The 18,572-nt window shown below is 41.7% G+C and overlaps 1 protein-coding gene across 3 annotated transcripts in view; it reads left to right on the top strand.

Moving 5' to 3' along the window:
• The window catches only part of wdfy3 (WD repeat and FYVE domain containing 3), a 95,009-nt gene that overhangs the window by 18,014 nt on the left and 58,423 nt on the right, over positions 1-18,572 (top strand). For all 3 annotated transcript variants that reach the window (XM_041936495.1, XM_041936496.1, XM_041936494.1), the window contains exons 2-11: positions 343-553; positions 2,309-2,432; positions 4,636-4,745; positions 8,450-8,680; positions 8,931-9,123; positions 10,074-10,260; positions 10,354-10,520; positions 14,651-15,130; positions 16,053-16,163; positions 17,787-17,980. In XM_041936495.1, the coding sequence (XP_041792429.1) occupies positions 374-553; positions 2,309-2,432; positions 4,636-4,745; positions 8,450-8,680; positions 8,931-9,123; positions 10,074-10,260; positions 10,354-10,520; positions 14,651-15,130; positions 16,053-16,163; positions 17,787-17,980 (1,977 nt within the window). In that variant the 5' untranslated portion in view covers positions 343-373. The remainder of the gene's footprint in view (positions 1-342; positions 554-2,308; positions 2,433-4,635; positions 4,746-8,449; positions 8,681-8,930; positions 9,124-10,073; positions 10,261-10,353; positions 10,521-14,650; positions 15,131-16,052; positions 16,164-17,786; positions 17,981-18,572) is intronic.

Below are 18,572 nucleotides of genomic sequence, written 5' to 3'. Positions count from 1 at the left end.
TCACTTTGCTTTTCCCTTCAGTTATTGTTCCTCCTACACACACACCGACACTTCTGTGGCTTGTTGCATCAGCTATATATAAGTTCTCTTCTAAACATAGGGTGCAAAGTCCACTCTGAACCATGCATTGAAAAAACTTAGTTTGATACTAAAGCCGTGTCGATGTTCTTTTGCACCATGTAGATGTAAGGTTTATCTTAACTACTCTGCTGTTAAGTCCAAACTAACCAACACCTCTATGTGTCTGCTCCGTTGACTTCTTTGCCAGCAGTATACAGCAGATACTTCTAAGTGTTGAGTTGTTTTAAGTCATGTCTTAAACCTCCTCTCTCCTGTCTGCAGGGCTGCCTTTGCTCTGACAAAGCCACTAAAAATGAACATGGTCAAGAGGATCATGGGGCGGCCGAGGCAGGAGGAGTGCAGCCCCCAGGACAATGCACTGGGCCTGATGCACCTGCGACGCCTTTTCTCTGAACTGTGCCACCCTCCTCGCCACATGACCCAGAAGGAGCAAGAGGAGAAGCTCTACATGATGCTTCCCGTATTTAACAGGGTAAGTCACACCTGGGGCGGAGGGAGGGCTGGCGGCGGTCCAAACACAAGCAGATTAACGTCGGCCGTCTCTGTTATGTTTCTGAACAGAACGGAACAAATATCAGTTTTCATAAAGGCCCTTAGTTGACAGTTTACTAAAAAGCATTAATTTGGGTTCTGTGATGCATGAAGCTGGCAGTCAAACCTGCTGTTTTTGTCCATTCAATGGAGAGAAAAAAAAAAAAGAAGATTAGTTTCAGACGCTCAGTTGGACTCATGGTGTTACAGACATGTTGGTGCTCCATCGACTCACACAATGCCTCTTACATTAATTGATACTCTGAATGGATTGATATGAACTAAATAAACTAAATAAATGTCACCTGGGAACTATTTGAAATTCAAATCCTGTGGTAAACAGCTTATTTCCATACACACCTTATTAGTCACCTCCCAGATTCTGTTTCAACAGCCTGCAGTTAAATCTGATGGAAATGAGCCTGTTCACTTGTCACCCACAAGTATTTGACAAAGTGAATATTGTCAAAAATACACCGGGTAGACAGGTGCCTAGGAGAATGAGGTCATACAAAGGCAGTGATCTCTCACATACTGTCAGCATAAGTTTAATTGAAAATGTTTTGATGATAGGCCTTTTGACCTTTAGCTTTAAACTACCAGTATATAACATCTTTACACTTGAGCCACAGGCTCCATCAAAAAAGGATTGAAATGACAAACTCCTGAAGCCTTATCTTCATAGACTCAGACAAGCCATGCCAGTGCCCTGGCAGTTTCAACTTCCATGGAATATAATATAAAAAAGATAGAAAGTACTGGATGAGCAAAAGAACATAAGACAGTCTTAGCAAATATTTTCCATCAAAATCTCAGAGTTGAATTGTTACCGGACCACGCTAACCACACATGGCACCTAAACTACACACACACAAACACACACATGACACACAACTAATCCAGTTGTGGTTTGCTTGCAAAATGATAAATCAGAAATTGGACAAAACACAGCCTGCTAATTCTCCAAGCATAAAATGCGGAAATAACTAAGAGTATGATATATCAAATTCTTTGATGCAAAGAGAATGAATGGGAAGTCATGTAAGGGAGCTCTAAATAAAACTAGGCATAGATTAATCTATTAAAATGTGTGTGTGTGTGTGTGTGTGTGTGTGTGTGTGAAGGGAATGCAGAACTCAGTGGAATGATTTCCAGTCTTTCTTTACGCCTCTTTGTTTTGTAGCTGTTGAGTGTTCTTGTCAGGCTGGAGTACCTTACCAAGGGTCTCTTGACTTGTCAGCTAATTATCCAGCGCTGGCTGTGATTCACTCACTGGTAGCATAATTCATGTCAGAATTGAAAAGTAGTTCCCGGTGCAGCAGGACACCGTGCTCCAGCCCTGCTTTCATGTCAGATTTGCTGGCTAAATAAATACATGATGAGTCGTTGTTGAATTTAGTGTAGTTTATCTTTGCCCTGCTACCCCAAGGGTCAGGCTGCAGTGTGCTCTGTGGTTGTAAAACTAGGACATGTCGGGAAAAACCCAGCGAGATTTAGGCCAGTGTACCTCCACCTTGGTGATTCCTGTGTCTCTGCTTGTGTGATTACTGCTGTAATTGTGTGGAACTGCAGGCTTTAATAGCAGTTAATATATAATGTATTTGATTTTCTCTTTTCCATTAAAGAAACAATCGGCAACATTTTCAAATTAATTAACCTCATATTGCCTTAACGAAAGCTAATCTGTCCACTTTAGGTGTTTGGGAATGCTCCACCCAGCAGCATGACGGAGAAGTTCTCCGACCTGCTGCAGTTCACCACACAGGTCTCAAGACTCATGGTGACTGAGATCAGACGAAGAGCCTCTAATAAATCCACAGGTAAGCCTTCTGACATGTTGATTTATTCCAGTAAAGAAGTAACAGAAAGTACTTATTCTTTCTTTACCATAATCGGTTTGCTTCGAGTCACAGATATGATCTACTAGTTCCCTCCCCCCTCTACAGGTGTGTTTGTTCTCCCTTAGGATTTGCTGGTAAAGACACAGATATTGAAGGAGATTTTTTTTAGCTTCGTTATCTTTACTTGATTTTATAGTTGAAAGCAATGACACATTTGTTAAAATTTCCCTGTAAATCTCCGGTGAGAATAACCAAAAATAACCGCTGTTCTCTGCTCAGACTAATTCTGTGCAGAACATACTGTAGATCGACAAACATCTTTTTATCCATTTGAAAGAGTGTCTGTCTAATCCCACAACTGGCTAAAATGTTAAAGAGTAGCTGTTAACTGGTTGTCACTCAGTAGATGTTTTTGTTCAGAAGACCAATGCAGCGTGTGTTGAATCTGACATGAGGTTAGACTTCACTACAGGTGAGCCAGCAGCATCTCCTCAAAGGTTTGACACCAGTGGCAGCTTTGACTGTGGCTTCCCCACAGGCGAGAAGTTCAGCAGACTGACAGACGTACACACCTGCATGCACGCCCCCCTACACACACACACACACACACATACTCACATGGTTATCTCCAGCTTCCTGTCTCTGCTTTTTCCTTCTTTATCAGTTCTCTCTCTGTCGCTGTCTGCACATGTGATGTGTTGTTTTCAAACAGAGAACAGCTCTAATTTTGCAACACCCCAGTCTGAACACACACTCCTCCAGCTGGTCACCAGGCCTCTGTAGACTGAGTCAGTTGTTGACTCAGGCTCTGAACTGACTCTGTCATCATCAAAACGGATTTTGATTTGCTCTAAATCAAATAATAATTAAAAACAAACAAACTGTGGGCTAGAACATGACTGTCGGTCACTTCGTAGGTAGGTTTTTAAGAAAACATTTTCAGTAAGTGTATTTATTCCTCCATCGAGAGCTGACGTGCGAACCATTGCTGCCCACCTCCACAGGTCAAGGAACTAACAGGTTTTAGTGCCTTGCATTTTACAATCCAACACCTGTCAGTGATGACGTAAAATAATTATGATCCATAATTTACCAGAATCTCAATGCACTGCTGATTGCACAGCCAATCTGAGCCTTTGTGGCTGGCAGTAAAGGCGATGAGCCAGCTTGACTGCAACAACTTAAACAGTGTTAGAGTTAGTTGCAGTCAGTTTAAAAAAATGATGAAGAAAGCCTGGCTTTGCTCACTTTCTAAAATTTGTTTGATAGCTGTTTAAGATGACGTGTTAGGCACGTTCAGTTTCTGCTCCTCCTCTCTCAAACCAACCGATAAACTTCTTGTTGCCACCACAAATATTAGTGAATCTTAGTAAATATTGTGATTTTGAATTGAATCAAATCGAAATTGTGAATCCAAATTTTTCTGAATGTCTCTTCCTCATATAAAGGAATAGAAACGTAAGAAAATAGTCGACAGAAGCTGCACCAATAAGTTAGCTACCTAGCTACTAGTAAGCATGGAAATGTTAGCCAGTCAGTTGCTCTGATTGACACACTCTTGAGTTGATTAAATAAATTGGGACAGGATTAGGACAAAATACTCCTCCTCCATCGTGAAGCCATTGTCAGCTATGAGGCGTCCTTTATTTAGACTGAGGAGAGAGAGATAGTTTTGGCTACTTTTCACTGAAGACAGCTGGACAAACATCCTCTGTAAAGCATGCATGTCTTGGAACCAGTACTTAGCTGGTTTATGTCAATTGTGAGATTGTGAGATGGACATCTATCTTGCCACCATTTTCCATACTATGATCTTAAAATATGTTTTGCATTGAAGAGTGAAATATGCTTTTCTAATTCCAAAAATAAATTGAAAAGTGGTTCCTTCTCCTCCTTCGCTGTATATAAAGCAGAAAAAGTAAACCTTTCAGACAGGATATACAGTTACTCATTACAACACGTGCTAATAACATCTTAATATGTGCAAATGCAAACAATCGTTTTTGGGTGTTTTTTCTGCGGAAGTGGGCTGTAGACAAGACTCTTGTCACATCCACCAAGATGATTTATTCGTTCCATAACTGATCAGTGTTCCAGTAGCCCATCTGCCTGCCACAATGAGCTGTCACTTTCCATCTAGTTAACTGTGTGTTTGTTTGTGTTTGTGTGTTTGCGTTTCCAGAGGCAGCCAGTCGAGCTATAGTGCAGTTCCTGGAGGTGAACCAGAGTGAGGAGGCGAGTCGTGGCTGGATGCTTTTGACCACCATTAACCTGCTGGCCTCCTCTGGACAGGTTGGTAGAATAATGCTATGCTCATTTGCGTCACCATGTTCTTTTTGTGCTCTATTGTTTAAACATTCAGTACATTTTTCTTCATGTTTTGTATTTTGTAAGGCTTGCCTCTCATACATGTGAGCGTAGATGCAAGATGAAATCGGAGGAAACCGCATGAAAAAAGAGTTCTCTCAGCGTTCTGTCTCCTCTTTGACCTATTTGCATCTCCCCTCTTTGATCTCCCAGCAGAAAATAGCATCAGCCTCTGTAAGAACAGAGAAACGGGCTCATCCCACCTCATTTTCATTTGTGAAATCTGCTTGACTGCACTGAGTGAAGGAATTGCTGCTGCTCCTTATTTTCTACCTGATATTTGTTTTCTACTCATAGTCATTCATCTCACATGAATAACTTTATTGTCATATTTTCAAAATGGCACACAATGAGATCAAGTCAGAAATTGGATTTGTTTGCGAGTGTGTGGTCACCATGCAGTACCACTCCACATAATTCTGAATTTTCATCTGGCAGCTTCTTGGGCTCCTGGTTTAAAGGTTATACTGTGGGGTCTTGTTTTTCTCTGTGTCTGTGCTCTTGCACTGTGGCCGGCAGACGTCTTTTGAACTTTTCGGCCTGCATTCCTCTGGAGGTCTTGAGGGGAGCATCGCTGTCAGCTGGCCGGCCGCTCTTCCTGCTCCGCTGCACATCAGAAATTCACTTTTGTTGTTGTTGAGTCAAACGCTTCCTCTCTCCCTCTGCAGCCATGTCTTAAAACCACTTAAATCCTCTCTGCTTTTCCTCCGAGTTGCACAAGAAAACAAACACACACTCAGAACAACATTGTATTTACTATAAGTTTGCTCAAGCACTGCTCCTGACAAATTAAATTCCCTTTAAGAATTTATGGAAAAGTACATTTGGAAGCTCGAGAGAAAGGTGACATATAGTGCAGTTTTTGTTAATACTGGTTTCTTTGTGCTGCATTGTTTTCAGGAAAGTGTTCTCTGCAGTACTAAATTAAAGGATAAATGCCTTAAGGGGGAACATTAAAATGCCACTCTTTACTGTGTACACAGCACTTCAAAAAATACGCACTTTCAGGCTTGTACACATGCACAAAGCAAATGCTCTACTGTCAGGGAAGAAAACTAAGGTGTGTTTTTCAAGTTGTCATTTTTGCTTTAATTCACACTTATATGCAGTGGCCTCCCTGCTGCCCACAGCAAATACCAAACATGTCAAGATTTAAACCACTCACGTGTCACTGAAATTACATTTCTTTTCTGTTAGGGCTTGGTTCAGCTCTAAAGTCCTGTCAGCCTTTTCAAAATGCATTCTTGTATTTTTCACTTGCTTGAAGGATTGTGTCAGTTTTAAGTGAAGGCAGATAGACTGTATTGTATTTTATGGTTGGAGAGATGCCAGGTGGTTACATTTTTATTCTTGTTGACCCAGGGAAGCCAACTGCAGCCCTTTAGTCTTGGCCTTATTAAGGCGTTTTTCTACACCTCTGCTCTAAGCAGACTTGATGGTAGTTAAAAAGTCTCAACACAAGGTTTAACAACTTCACAGTTTTATTTCAGCAACTCTTAGACATCCCACTCATTCGAATTAAAAAGAAAATAAACGCACCATACCCATAAATATACAGCTAGTTGTTCATTTTCAAAGCTCAGAATTTGAGTGTTGGAATTGGTGACGTTCAGATGTTAACCCACCACTAAAACCACCACCACCTCTGTGCCGTCTCGTTCATTCGTGCTAAACACTCATTGTTCTTGTGGTTCAGCAGTTTGTTACCCAGGGATCACTTGTCCGGCAGACAATGCCGCTGGTACTGAGGTAAATGTCTTAGATTTTTGGTTGTTGTTTCTGTAGGCGGCGCTCATTTCTCTGTTCAGTCATAGCAGTTATTGCTGCTTGTGCCTCTGCCCAGTTTGCGTCTTCACTCTGAACTAAATATGGTTGCAGCTGCCGTCAATGGTAGATGGATCGCTTTTTGCGTGCAAGACAGCAGACTGCTTTTTTTTTTTTTTCATAAAAGTAAGAAATGTGCATCATTTTGGTTGACAACCCTGCTGGACATACACCCTGTGCCAAAGCAGCAGTCTCATTTAAATTAACACCGGCCTGCTTTTTTTTGACACAGTGCTGCTGGTGTTCTCCAATTGAGTAAATAAATGTATCTAACCACAGGCAATGTTTACCAGCATTTGTTTGTTACTGGAAACTTCCCAAACTGCCCCTGTATCATTCTAATAGTCAGGCCACAGTTTCATTATACGGCTGCACATTTGTTTGATATCAGCACACACAAAGTTGACAGGAAAAAGAATGACCTGTCGAGCAGGGTGGCACACAGTCCTGTGTGTGTGTGTGTGTGTGTGTGTGTGTGTGTGTGTGTGTGTGTGTGAGCGACTAGGTTTAATGGATTTGTACTCCTTTACTCTGCTGTCTCAGACAGTAAAACAAAGGACTCTCCTGGCAGCTGGCCTCCCATAAACCTGACGTCACCCCCTTGCTTCAGTGCTGTCCTCTTCTCTCTCTCTCTCTCTCTGTTTTCACCTCCCTCTCTCCTCCCTCAGATGATAAAACAGCAGTGTTTTTGTTTGTAGCTCTGTCTCTCTACCTCCACGCTGTCTTCTTTTACAGGATGCCCTTCACTTCTCTTGATGTGTTTTCCTCTTTTGCTGTCCGTGTGTCTGTGTGTCTGTCTCTTTTCCTTTATCTCTCATTCCATCTCTCCGTCTCTCTTTGTCTCTCTCTTTCTCTCTCACACGCACACACACACGCACACACAAACATCCCATAAAATGTAGTTGCCTCTCTGGTTTTCTCTCTGATTGACTGTTCCCAGTAACCTTGACCTTAAAGCTGCAGCAGGGGCCAATATGTCACAGCCTGTAAACACACACACACACACACACACACACACACACACACACACTGCTTGGTGTACCCCACCTGTACTGAGTACTGTTCCAGTCTTACATTATACTGACTTGCTATTAACTATAGACTCCTCTGTAGACCTGCTTCCACTGTCGATGTCTTGCTCTTTTTTCCTCTCCCTCCCCCACTCCTTCTCTACATCGATCAGCAGAGGGACTGAATTTGAGTGTGTGTGTGTGTGTGTATGCGCGCATGTGCATGCGTGTGCACGCACCTCCTGGGCTCTATTATTCATCCTTGCGAGCCCATGGTGGTGGAGACATTGCTGGAGTAAATGGGAGGGTCATTTCAACCAGTCACTGTGTGTGCGTGTTTGTGCATGCATAGTTATTGTCTGACATGAGAGCTTGTGTGTAAGTGAAAGAAGGAGCGAGATGATCAGTGCGTCAGTGTGAGCTTCTTTTCGCTGTGTGTGCGTGTGTGTGTAGGAGGCAGCGTTTGATTATCTGAATCACTCACCTCAGTGAGCACAAACCCCATCTCTTTCTCCAGTCATTTTTCTTGCCATGATGACTCTCTCACTCTCTCTCTCTTTTTTCTCTTTTTTTGCCTCACAGAAACACAGCCATGAATCATAACACAACAACAAAATACCCGTTTAAACGGGTCAAACGTACTAACTAAATATTTTTATTTTCAGTGGAATCATGTTACATGTGAAGATTAAAAATTCTTGTGTGTAAATCTTAACACATTTCTGGCCTCTGACTTCTCTGGTTTGGTCTTTCTGAGCTCTTTTCTGAGGTGAATCTTTTAATTGTAAATCACAGAAAACGGTGGACTGCATGACGACCATGTCTGTACCCTCCACGCTGGTCAAATGCCTCTACCTGTTCTTCGACCTGCCTCACATGGCCGAGGCCCCAGCAGGCCCCACCCCTCAGCAGCCACCACCACCACCACCGCCGGCCACCCAAGAGAAGACCCCAGGCCAGGGCCACACCCAGCAGGAGCTGCCCCTGGCTGACCGCAGGGCGCTGCTCCAAAAGGTCTTCGTTCAGGTAAAAAGACAACTGGACAGGTTACTGTACATCTGAACATCACAGCTCAAAGATCTTTGCCTTAATCTTTTTCACATATTAATAATGCCAGTTGAAAAAGGCACAAATGCTATTGTATGTGCACGATGAAAGACTTGAGTTTGACTTTGCAATTGGCATTTTTTTTTCCCTGCAGCAGCAGTTTTATCAGCTTATTTTCAGGCTGATGCCTTCTGTTGGAGTAAGTTTCCTGTCCTGTCCTCTCTTGTAGATCCTGGTGAAGCTCTGCACCTTTGTGTCTCCGGCGGAGGAGCTGGCCCAAAAGGACGATCTCCAGCTGCTGTTCAGTGCCATCACCTCCTGGTGTCCCCCCCACAACCTGCCCTGGAGGAGGAGCGCAGGGGAGGTGCTAACCACCATCTCCCGACACGGCCTCAGCGTCAATGTGGTCAAATACATACATGGTATGTACAAATGTACAGCATGTGAAGGATATCTGTGTGCGTGTGTGGGTTTATTAGATAAGCAGACATGGTTTAGCTGTGGTCAGACAAGGCTTCATTGTGTTTATGTAGTCAGAATTCTACCGATGACACAGCTTATTATTTAAATGTGTAATTTAAGTATCAAGACAAATGTGTTGTCATGCTTCCATTACTACTGTATATGTAAAATTAAACACATGGATCTTTATAGTTTTGACTAAAACCTCAAACTCAAAGCCATCCATAGCTCATGAGTTTCTAGCAGAACACATATTACCAAAACTGCAAATCTTTATGTAAAGCCCTGTGTCCACTGGAAACTAATAGGACGCATGGCCACCAGCAGGCTCACATTGTTATTCTGAGTGTCTGACTACATTATGGAAATGATGCCTCCAGAGATTGACCTTTATGGTAAAGAGTAAGATCCTTTTTGTTTAACCAGAGACAGCTATTATATGATTCTCGTCAAAGCCACCAGACTCCATTGACAAAATCAATAATTTTACTTTGCAGATAATTGTAAAACACCCACTTTATTCAAACATTCAGACTTGACAGAAGCAAGCTAAAACTGACCAAAACCGCCTTGGTTAGCCGTTTCAGTCTTCCAACAGTCACTAATCTGGTTTAGTCAAAATAGACCCTTAATTCACTGAGTTACATTTGAAAATTGTAGAAAAACCAAAATTACCCTTTATTATTTTCCACCTGATGCTGATTCCTCTCCCGACTCTTAAAGGTTTATAATGATAACATGACACTTGGTTTTCCAAATTTCATCATGCAGTTTTATGATTCTTCAACATAAAAAAGTATGGAGAGCACAAGTTCATTTACGCTAATTTCCATACATTCTGTCACACATCAGAAATCCCTTCCTCTTACTCTCAGTGAATCTCTTCTGCCCTGAACCCCTCCATCCACAGAGAAGGAATGCCTGGGTACATGTGTTCAGAACATGCAGCAGTCCGATGATCTGTCACCACTGGAGATTGTGGAGATGTTCGCCGGGCTCTCCTGCTTCCTCAAGGACTCCAGTGATGTGTCACAGACCCTGCTGGATGATTTCCGAATGTGCCAGGGTTATGCCTTCCTCTGCGATCTCATGCTCAGGTAAAACTTTGAACTTCATTCCTACACCCAACATGCTATGTTCCTTGACTGTGTCATTTAAACATTCATGCAAACGTCTCTGTCTGTATGCAGACTGGAACAGGCCAAGGAGGATGAATCAAAAGATGCACTTAAGGACCTGGTCAACCTGGTCACCTGTTTGACCACATACGGTGTGTCAGAACTGAAACCTGCCGGCCTGACAACTGGAGCCCCCTTCCTGTTGCCTGGTTTTGTTCTGCCGCAGCCTTCTGGAAAAGGTGTGTTAATGGTCGTAACTGTAGCTAGTTAATCATCAAATTCATCAGCTGCTTTCCTTATTTCCATAACTAGCTAAGCTTTTCTTGATGCACCAGTCGTGTCCTTGGATTGGGCAGTCCTGGGGTTTGCTTGGTTACAGAAGTAAGAATTTCACAATTAGCTGATACCACAGAAAAAAAAAAGGTTACACAATTGCGCAAAGGTATCTAGCCTTTATACTGTCTTTTACTTAGGCAAAAACATTTTGTCCCCTACATAATAGAGTGAAACATCTTTCTTCTATTTGGCATTCTCTGTGAAGGGAATCTTTAATATTGTCTGTAAATTAAAATAAGGCAAACCTATCAGAAAGCATTCTGACATCCTCATTCCTAAGTTGACTGAGATCTTCTTCATCCTTGCATTTAGTAGCATCTGAGCTCAGTCAGCTGTGCTCTATCCATCCATGTATCCCCTCAAACATCTTTCAGTTTGGAGCATTGCAGCGTGACAGAGCTGCTACCATGGCTGTAGATTCTTAGTGCTGTTTCTTAACAACACACGGAGATTTAGGCAACTTAAATACAACAGTCAACTTTTTAATCTAAGTTGATGACATATATTTTGATTCAAGGGTGCTTTCCCAAACAAAAATTGGTAATTGCAATATAAACACTTCACAATTTAGTTGGTATCATGTCTAGCAGTCATTTCCTCATATTTGCTTAGAATCTGACTTAAATCATCTTTCTCATGACATTTGCCTGAAGAGCGACACTAAATATTGTATGTAATATACATACGTAAATATATATATGCAGATCAGTGTATTTATTGTCAAGACCCTGACTGACCTATTTTATTACACCTCAGTATCATTTTAAAGAATTAGGCTGCCAATAGTCTATATTTGTATCTCCTGAAAACACCAAAACAACAATCATGTTTCTTCATTATGATAAGCATGGACACTAGCTTATTTTGAGTCAATTCCCCATACACCTTCCTGTTGCTGTAAATCCTGACTAGCACACCAAATCTTTGGCTGAAAATGGGCACCAGGAAATGCACTATTTACTCCAGTTTGACTAATGCCTGACACATCGACATATACAATGTTTTGATTTTTTGATTTGTTGACAATCACAATAATATAGAATAGCCAGCCTCTCCCGATATATCTGATAAGTTAGAATGAGGAAACCAAGGCATCAAGTCATCATAATAGAAGTTGTGTCATTTTGTAGTGAAATTCAGTGGAGGCGAAAAAGCAACTCTGAACTACTGTGGTATAGCGCCTCTCCCTGCTAAAGTCATCCATTGTCCTCATCCAGCTCAGGGCCTCAGGGACACTTTGATGTTAAATGTTAAGGGAGTGAAGATGTTTTCTCCCTCCCCAATCCAGGACACAACCCAGTGATTCTGATCACCGCCTCTTAAATCTCCACACTCCGACCAACTGGGTTTGCCCAAAGTGCAGACACAAGAGAAAAGAATTACTTGTGGAAAAGTCTTGGTGTATAGCCCAGCCGCCATATCTCCCTGTCAGATCTTAATCCCTGAAATGACTTTGATGCTTGGCTGATCCCAGTAAGCTTAACCTGTTGACAGACACCATGGCAACTCTGCCGCCTGTCACCCTGCTGGAGATGAATGCCTGAAGCCTCTTGCATACAAATGGGCTCTTTGGAGTCCTGAGACGCTTTAGTGGTTCAGAGAATTGTCTCTGCCCACATGTTTACTTCTCCTAAGAACCTTCCTCCCTGGCCCTCTGTCAGAGTAATGAAAATAGTATATGATAGTATATGATAGGGCACATATATACACACACACACACCTCAAAAAGAAATACAGAATATACAGAAAGTAAGTGAATCAAGATAAAAGAAAATAAATGAAATATTAAACAGCTTTAAATATAAAGAAACCCAATCAGGATAATGCACATAACATAAAAGCATAACACATAATGAATACTCTACAAAGAAACATACATTACTTCCATAGCTATACACTATGTGAGATATAAAATGGTTCAGTTCTTCCCTTGATTTTCACTCATACTCAGTTATTTGTTTGTCTTTCTTACTCAATAATTTCTGTTAACTCAATTAAATGTACAAATATGACAATTCACCCTTGCCTGGTTGTGTTGACCATGAAGACTTTGTTTTGAGTCAACTTTTTTTGCTTTAGGAAAGCACACATGCTGAAATGTTTCCAGGAGACATGTTTTAACACTTCTTAGTTGCCGCACAGTGATGTAGCCTGACTTATCACCTCCACCCCATGGCCGTTGACAGCTTTCTAACCTCATACACCCAGGCACTAACACACCCGGGCCCTGACGCCTGTTTTACCACACACATATACACACTTGTTTACCCACCTAATGACAGCTCCAGCTGTGTGCAAAGTCATTACCAGAAGCCATCGTGGTGTGAGGGTCTGCTTACACGCCTAATTAGCCTGCCACATTCACTTAACGGCTGTGTGTGTTTTGGTGTGTGTGATGACACACCAGTGTAACTTTTCTGCTATGTGTTCTTGTGTGTGTGAGTCATACTCTGTGGTTTTATGTTAGCTACTCAGCCCCAAAATGGAGGTCAGATTATGTAGTGTAATTCATGGATAACATCCACTCTTCATGCTCTTCCACTTCATCCTTTTTTTGTAACCAAGTTAAGTTAAGGGCATTCCACCTCCCAAAATATTTTAATTGAGTCTCAGGACTTTTGTTATTTAATCCCCAAAACACACAGCACTTAAATTTTACAGAGCTGCATTGTGTGAAATGTGACCATATATAACGATTTTCAGCTTTATTGCTCCAGTGCCAAGCTAATTAGGCAAACTGTAAACATTTATCATATCACAGCAGTAATGGATTATGTTGAAGGAGCATTGATACTAATTTGACCATTCTTGTTGACTGTGAAGTGATAACATCAGATGTGAATTAAAAGTCTGAAATAACAGATCTCAGGATAAAATTAAAAAATCTTTACATTTTTTTTTTTTTTAGCAATTTCTATTCAGAAAGTTCTCAAGGAACAATTTCATGCCTAAAAAACATAATCTCCTTTGTGTGAAGTGATGTGATTCAATTTTTTTTAGTAAATTCAACAATAATTGAATCCTTCCTTACTAAAAGAGCATATATAACCATCAATGGACTAAAACGCTTCAGTCAAACAAAACCATGAATTACTCCAGTAATTCGCTAAAAGGGGCAGCCAAACCCAGCTTGCCTTCACTGGTCATTGAATCAAAGATGTGTTTACTGTGTATCTGACTAAGTAGTGTAATAAAGCTGGGTAGACTGCTGCTCTTTCTCCTGGCTTACTGATGCATCCCTATTAAAGCAAATTAGAGCAGCTTTTGTTTGTTTTGCAGGTTAAAGCATCATAACTGGGGTTTGGGTTTCCTTTCAGCAAATGCTAGACCAAATACTGTGAAAAGCTGTGAAAAGATACAGAATTCCCCTTCATGCCAGCAGCGCTTTTACATGAGATTATGTTTCTCGGTGTCACTCTTAATGCAGTTGCTGTTCTTTAGGTTACTTGCACCTTCAAAGCTTTTATGTTGCATCTCATGTAACGTCAGGACTGCTCCAGATATCTGCTTTCGGTTTAGCTGGAGGGGTTTCAAGGCCAAGAAATCAGTGTCTGTATTTCTGGATCAGGCAAACAAACAATACAGGCCAGCAGAGTCATTTGTAGGTTTGAGTCTGAGATATGTAAATGGGGTGTCAGCCTCCATCTGTCCACTCTGATGATGATCAGTCTCTTATTTTGATACTCTTGTATTGAATAATTGGTATTTTTGCACTAAATTCATACATGATGCAAAGCAGTGTGATGTGTTGTTAGAGTGCGTCACTCGTGGTTAGTTTTGCCAGTGAGAATTAAGGACAAGTTGAGTATTGTTGTCATGCTCTCTGCAGTTTAATGAGATGCGAATTATGTTTGAGGTTTTCTAATGAGTTTTATGGACGCACGCCAGCCAATTAGAAAGTAGTATTTCCATGAACATGACATAAATAGAACATGGAGAGCGAGTAATACTCAGAGACCACAGTTTTGATGTAGTCATTCATTCATTTAGATTTGTTTTGTTATAATCACACTTTGTCGTCTTCTCCCCCCAGGCCATACAGTGCGCAATATCCAGGCTTTTTCGGTGCTTCAGAATGCCTTCCTGAGGGCTAAAACCAGCCGTCTGGCCAGTATGCTACTGGACGCCATTGGAAACATCTACGCAGCAGAGCCGGCCAACTACTTCATCCTGGAGTCCCAGCACACCCTATCGCAGTTCGCAGAGCGTGTGGCCAAGCTCCCCGAGGCCCAGGTCAAGTACTTTGAGCTGCTGGAGTTTGTTGTCTTCAGCCTGAATTACGTGCCGTGCAAAGAGCTATTCAGCGTCAGCGTGCTGCTAAAGTCGAGCACGTCGCACGCCTGCAGCATCACAGCCGTCCGGACGCTGCTGAAGCTGGCCAGGCACGACCCGGTGTTCAGTGACGTGCTGCGGGAGGTCGGCCTGCTGGAGGTGCTTGTCAATCTGCTGCACAAGTACGCTGCCTTGCTCAAAGACCCGGCCACACAGCAGCAACCACACAATAATGATCAAGGTGAGGTGCTTTTTGGTCTTTTGTGTCAAGTGAAAATGAGCAGAATGGACTTACAGGGCTGCAGATTGATCACTCCTCCCTAATTTTATTTCTCTTGGATGTGGGCTAGGAAGGAACTTGAGTCCCTATAGCAGCAGCAGTCCAAAGGGAATTTAGTGATTTATACTGACACTAGACTAGATCATAATTGACCAAACACAAAATAGGAATTTAACACTTTAAATTCTTGCTAAATGCAACAATGATAATGATACAATTGACAAATTAGCTAATAGAAGTGAAAAGAGTTACTTCACACCAGGCTGTGAAGCGCCGCGGTGGCAACATGACAGTGTTGTCATGGTTACACACTGACACACACTGAATGTTAGGCTACTTTTAGAAACTCCTTATTTACTCAGGTTGGAATTTGGAATTGAAATAGTTTAGTTTAGTAGTTTTGCTAAAGAAAAGTATGCCAATCATCAGTAAGTGAGTCTAAATGCATATGAAGAAGTGAAATCAACAGCATCTAGTCATGACTTAGCCCACCGCAAAAGACAAGTCCATGTCAGTGGCACCATACAACATGAAGTCCAAGCATTCAGAAAACTAGAGGCCCTTAACTCACTTAGCTACAGGCTAAATGCATCTCACAAACTACAGGCTTGACCTGAAATGCACTGAGCTGAATCAAGAGCAGATTATAAACCCATTAGAGCCAAAAATGTACATTTCAAATATAGATTGTCAGAAAATTAAATTCAGTTTTCTTTTTATTGTGTTATTGCATTATAGTAGAAGTATTCCACGTCCACATGTTGTAGCGCATGCCTTTCATTATATCATTAGTGTTATTCACTCACAGTGTGTATTTAATGCTGTCATGATGTCATCTGATGCTCACTGCTCTTCTCTCTCTCTGTTTTCCCTTCACTCTTAGCTGACAGTAAAAACAACACAGTAGCAGAAGAACAGAAACAGTTGGCCTGGCTGGTGATGGAGACACTGACTGTGCTCCTGCAGGGCTCCAACACCACCAACACTAATGCAGGTAAACAGACACAAACACACTTTCATGCACATGCACACAGGGTTGGTGGTTCATTCTTATATCTTATAGATTAATAAGTGGTAAGGAGACACAATAGGACTCCCTGTCTGTTTTTTACTTTGAGGTACCTTGTTTGCTTGTACCATCAGACCTTTCTTCAACTCTTCAATTTCAACCAGTAGTAACAATGAGAAAAAAGCTTTAAAGGAAGCTGACCTCACTTTAATGGGTGTTCCTTCACCTTTGTGTCTCTGTAAGATTCGATAGGGCACGCTGAGATCCTGCAGTACGCTGGATCACGAAGCATTTAAACTGAACCCAGGTGATGCCTCTTGAAAAGGCATGTTGCAGCTGCAGGTGACTTCTTTTATGCTGTGACCCACATTATCAGGGCAGAAGTACTGATGGCACACAAATTCTACTTTTTGGCTTTGATTATTTGCCTCTGGTTTGACCTTGAATGCTGATGACGTTAAGATATATTATCACTCAACATGGTGGTTTGATTTGTCCAAAGAAGGTGCACTTGCCCATTTGTGTCTGCGTCCCTGAGCAAAGTACTTATTCTTTAAAATTTCCAGGGCTGCTGACCTCTGGCCTCTCTGTTGAGGTGGAGAGAATAGAGAATTTCCCCCGAGGGATCAATAAAGTATCTTATTAAATTTCCTTAAACCTTCCTCTCCTCCCACATCACCCAGTCTCTTATTGACCCTCTATGTGTGTGTGTGTGTGTGTGTGTGTGTGTGTGTGCACGTGTGTGTGTGTCTCAGTCAGCTGTAGAAATGTGATGAGTCACAAAGATAACCAGCAGGCTGTGCACAGACAGCCCAGAGCGCTGTTCGACCTTGATGATGCCTGGTGGCTTTCATCAGAAAAACAGGAGGATGTGTGTGATGTTTGTAGCCCTCCACTCTGACACATTGATTACATTTACATTTTTACGCTTCAGACTCTCAGCTGGCTGTCTTATCTAGAGACTTGCAATGAGTGCGAGAGTACAAGGAAATTCAGCATCACAGACATTACAAGAACGCAGTGCTAAAAGTTCAGGGTCAAATAGATTGAAATTGTATGTTTAGTTTACACAGATAAACAAAGACCACAACATCAGGAGCATCATTTTTTAAAAGAACTTTTAATCATTAGAACATTTTCAATTTACTTTACAGCATCCACATGACAAAGTTCAGGCCTTCAGTTTGAATGAAAATAAAACCTCTCACTCTCTTGTTAAGGTCTGAAATAAGTAAAACACTTACATCACAGTCAGACATGCAGTGGAACACAGGACAAGCAAAGATCAAACTTTTATCTCACTAAATTTGAACAGAACCTAAATGTAACTCTCACTTTGCAAATGTCACTGAAAGCACTATAACAGTGCTGAAATTGGGAGAGATAGTTTCAGTCGATCGACTAATCAATCAACTAATTTAAAGTGTGGAAACTGTTGTGGAAACAGAGTTAGCAAACTGACAAACAGCCGTAGCGTATTCCTTCGATCTGACACATTATTGTACATTGCTTTTTTTGGAACAGTTCATTCATTATATCCCGACCTGGTGTCATCGTGTTCAGTTAGAAACATTAGGACATCTGCCCCTTTTTCTCTCTGTATCTCAGCTCTGTTCAGGGAGTTTGGCGGCGCTCGTTGCGTTCACAACATCGTGAAGTACCGCCAGTGTCGGGAACACGCCCTGCTCATCATCCAGCAGCTCGTCCTGTCGCCCAGCGGAGATGACGACATGGGAACACTGCTGGGCCTCATGCACTCTGCACCGTCCAGTGAACTACAGCTGAAGACTGACATACTGAGGGTAAAAGCTCGCACGCAAACTGTCCCAGTCGTACACGCTCACTTACTCACTGTTACTGTCAGGTGGCACCATCTTTTTACTGAATACTTAATACTTTGTGTGTCTCACAGAATGATCTTTATCTTTTATATTTTGTCTGGAAACATACAGTACCACGCCTTTGATATTAGAGAATTTGTCGCCTCTAATATGATCAGTGTTTTGAAAAACAATTATCTTGATTGATACTGTAGTGTAGCTTGGATGAGTTCTGAAAAACGATGTCAGCACAAACAAACCTAGAGTTTCAGTGAGAACACATAGGAAAGGAAAGTCTGTGATTTAAAAAAATCAATATGCATTTGATGCACTGCATACAGTAATTGCTTCAAACCAGGGGCATTGAGTGTAAGGTGCACATAAAGGCACATATACACACAGGCTGAGAGGCTCATTTTCTGAAGCATAATTGCATTTTCAGATTCCACTCCTTCAGAAGAGGTAATTCTCACGCCTTCTGGAAGCTCGGCTGGATTAACCCGTCAGCATTTTTCCCATATTCCACTAATCAGGGATTTTAATTATCAACCCTCAAAAAAAGAAACCCTACTGT

The sequence above is a fragment of the Chelmon rostratus genome, chromosome 5 (assembly GCF_017976325.1).
Source record: "Chelmon rostratus isolate fCheRos1 chromosome 5, fCheRos1.pri, whole genome shotgun sequence".
Taxonomy (NCBI): Eukaryota; Metazoa; Chordata; class Actinopteri; order Chaetodontiformes; family Chaetodontidae; genus Chelmon; species Chelmon rostratus.
Note: the sequence above shows the minus strand (reverse complement) of the source record. Positions and strands in the feature narration are given on the sequence as shown.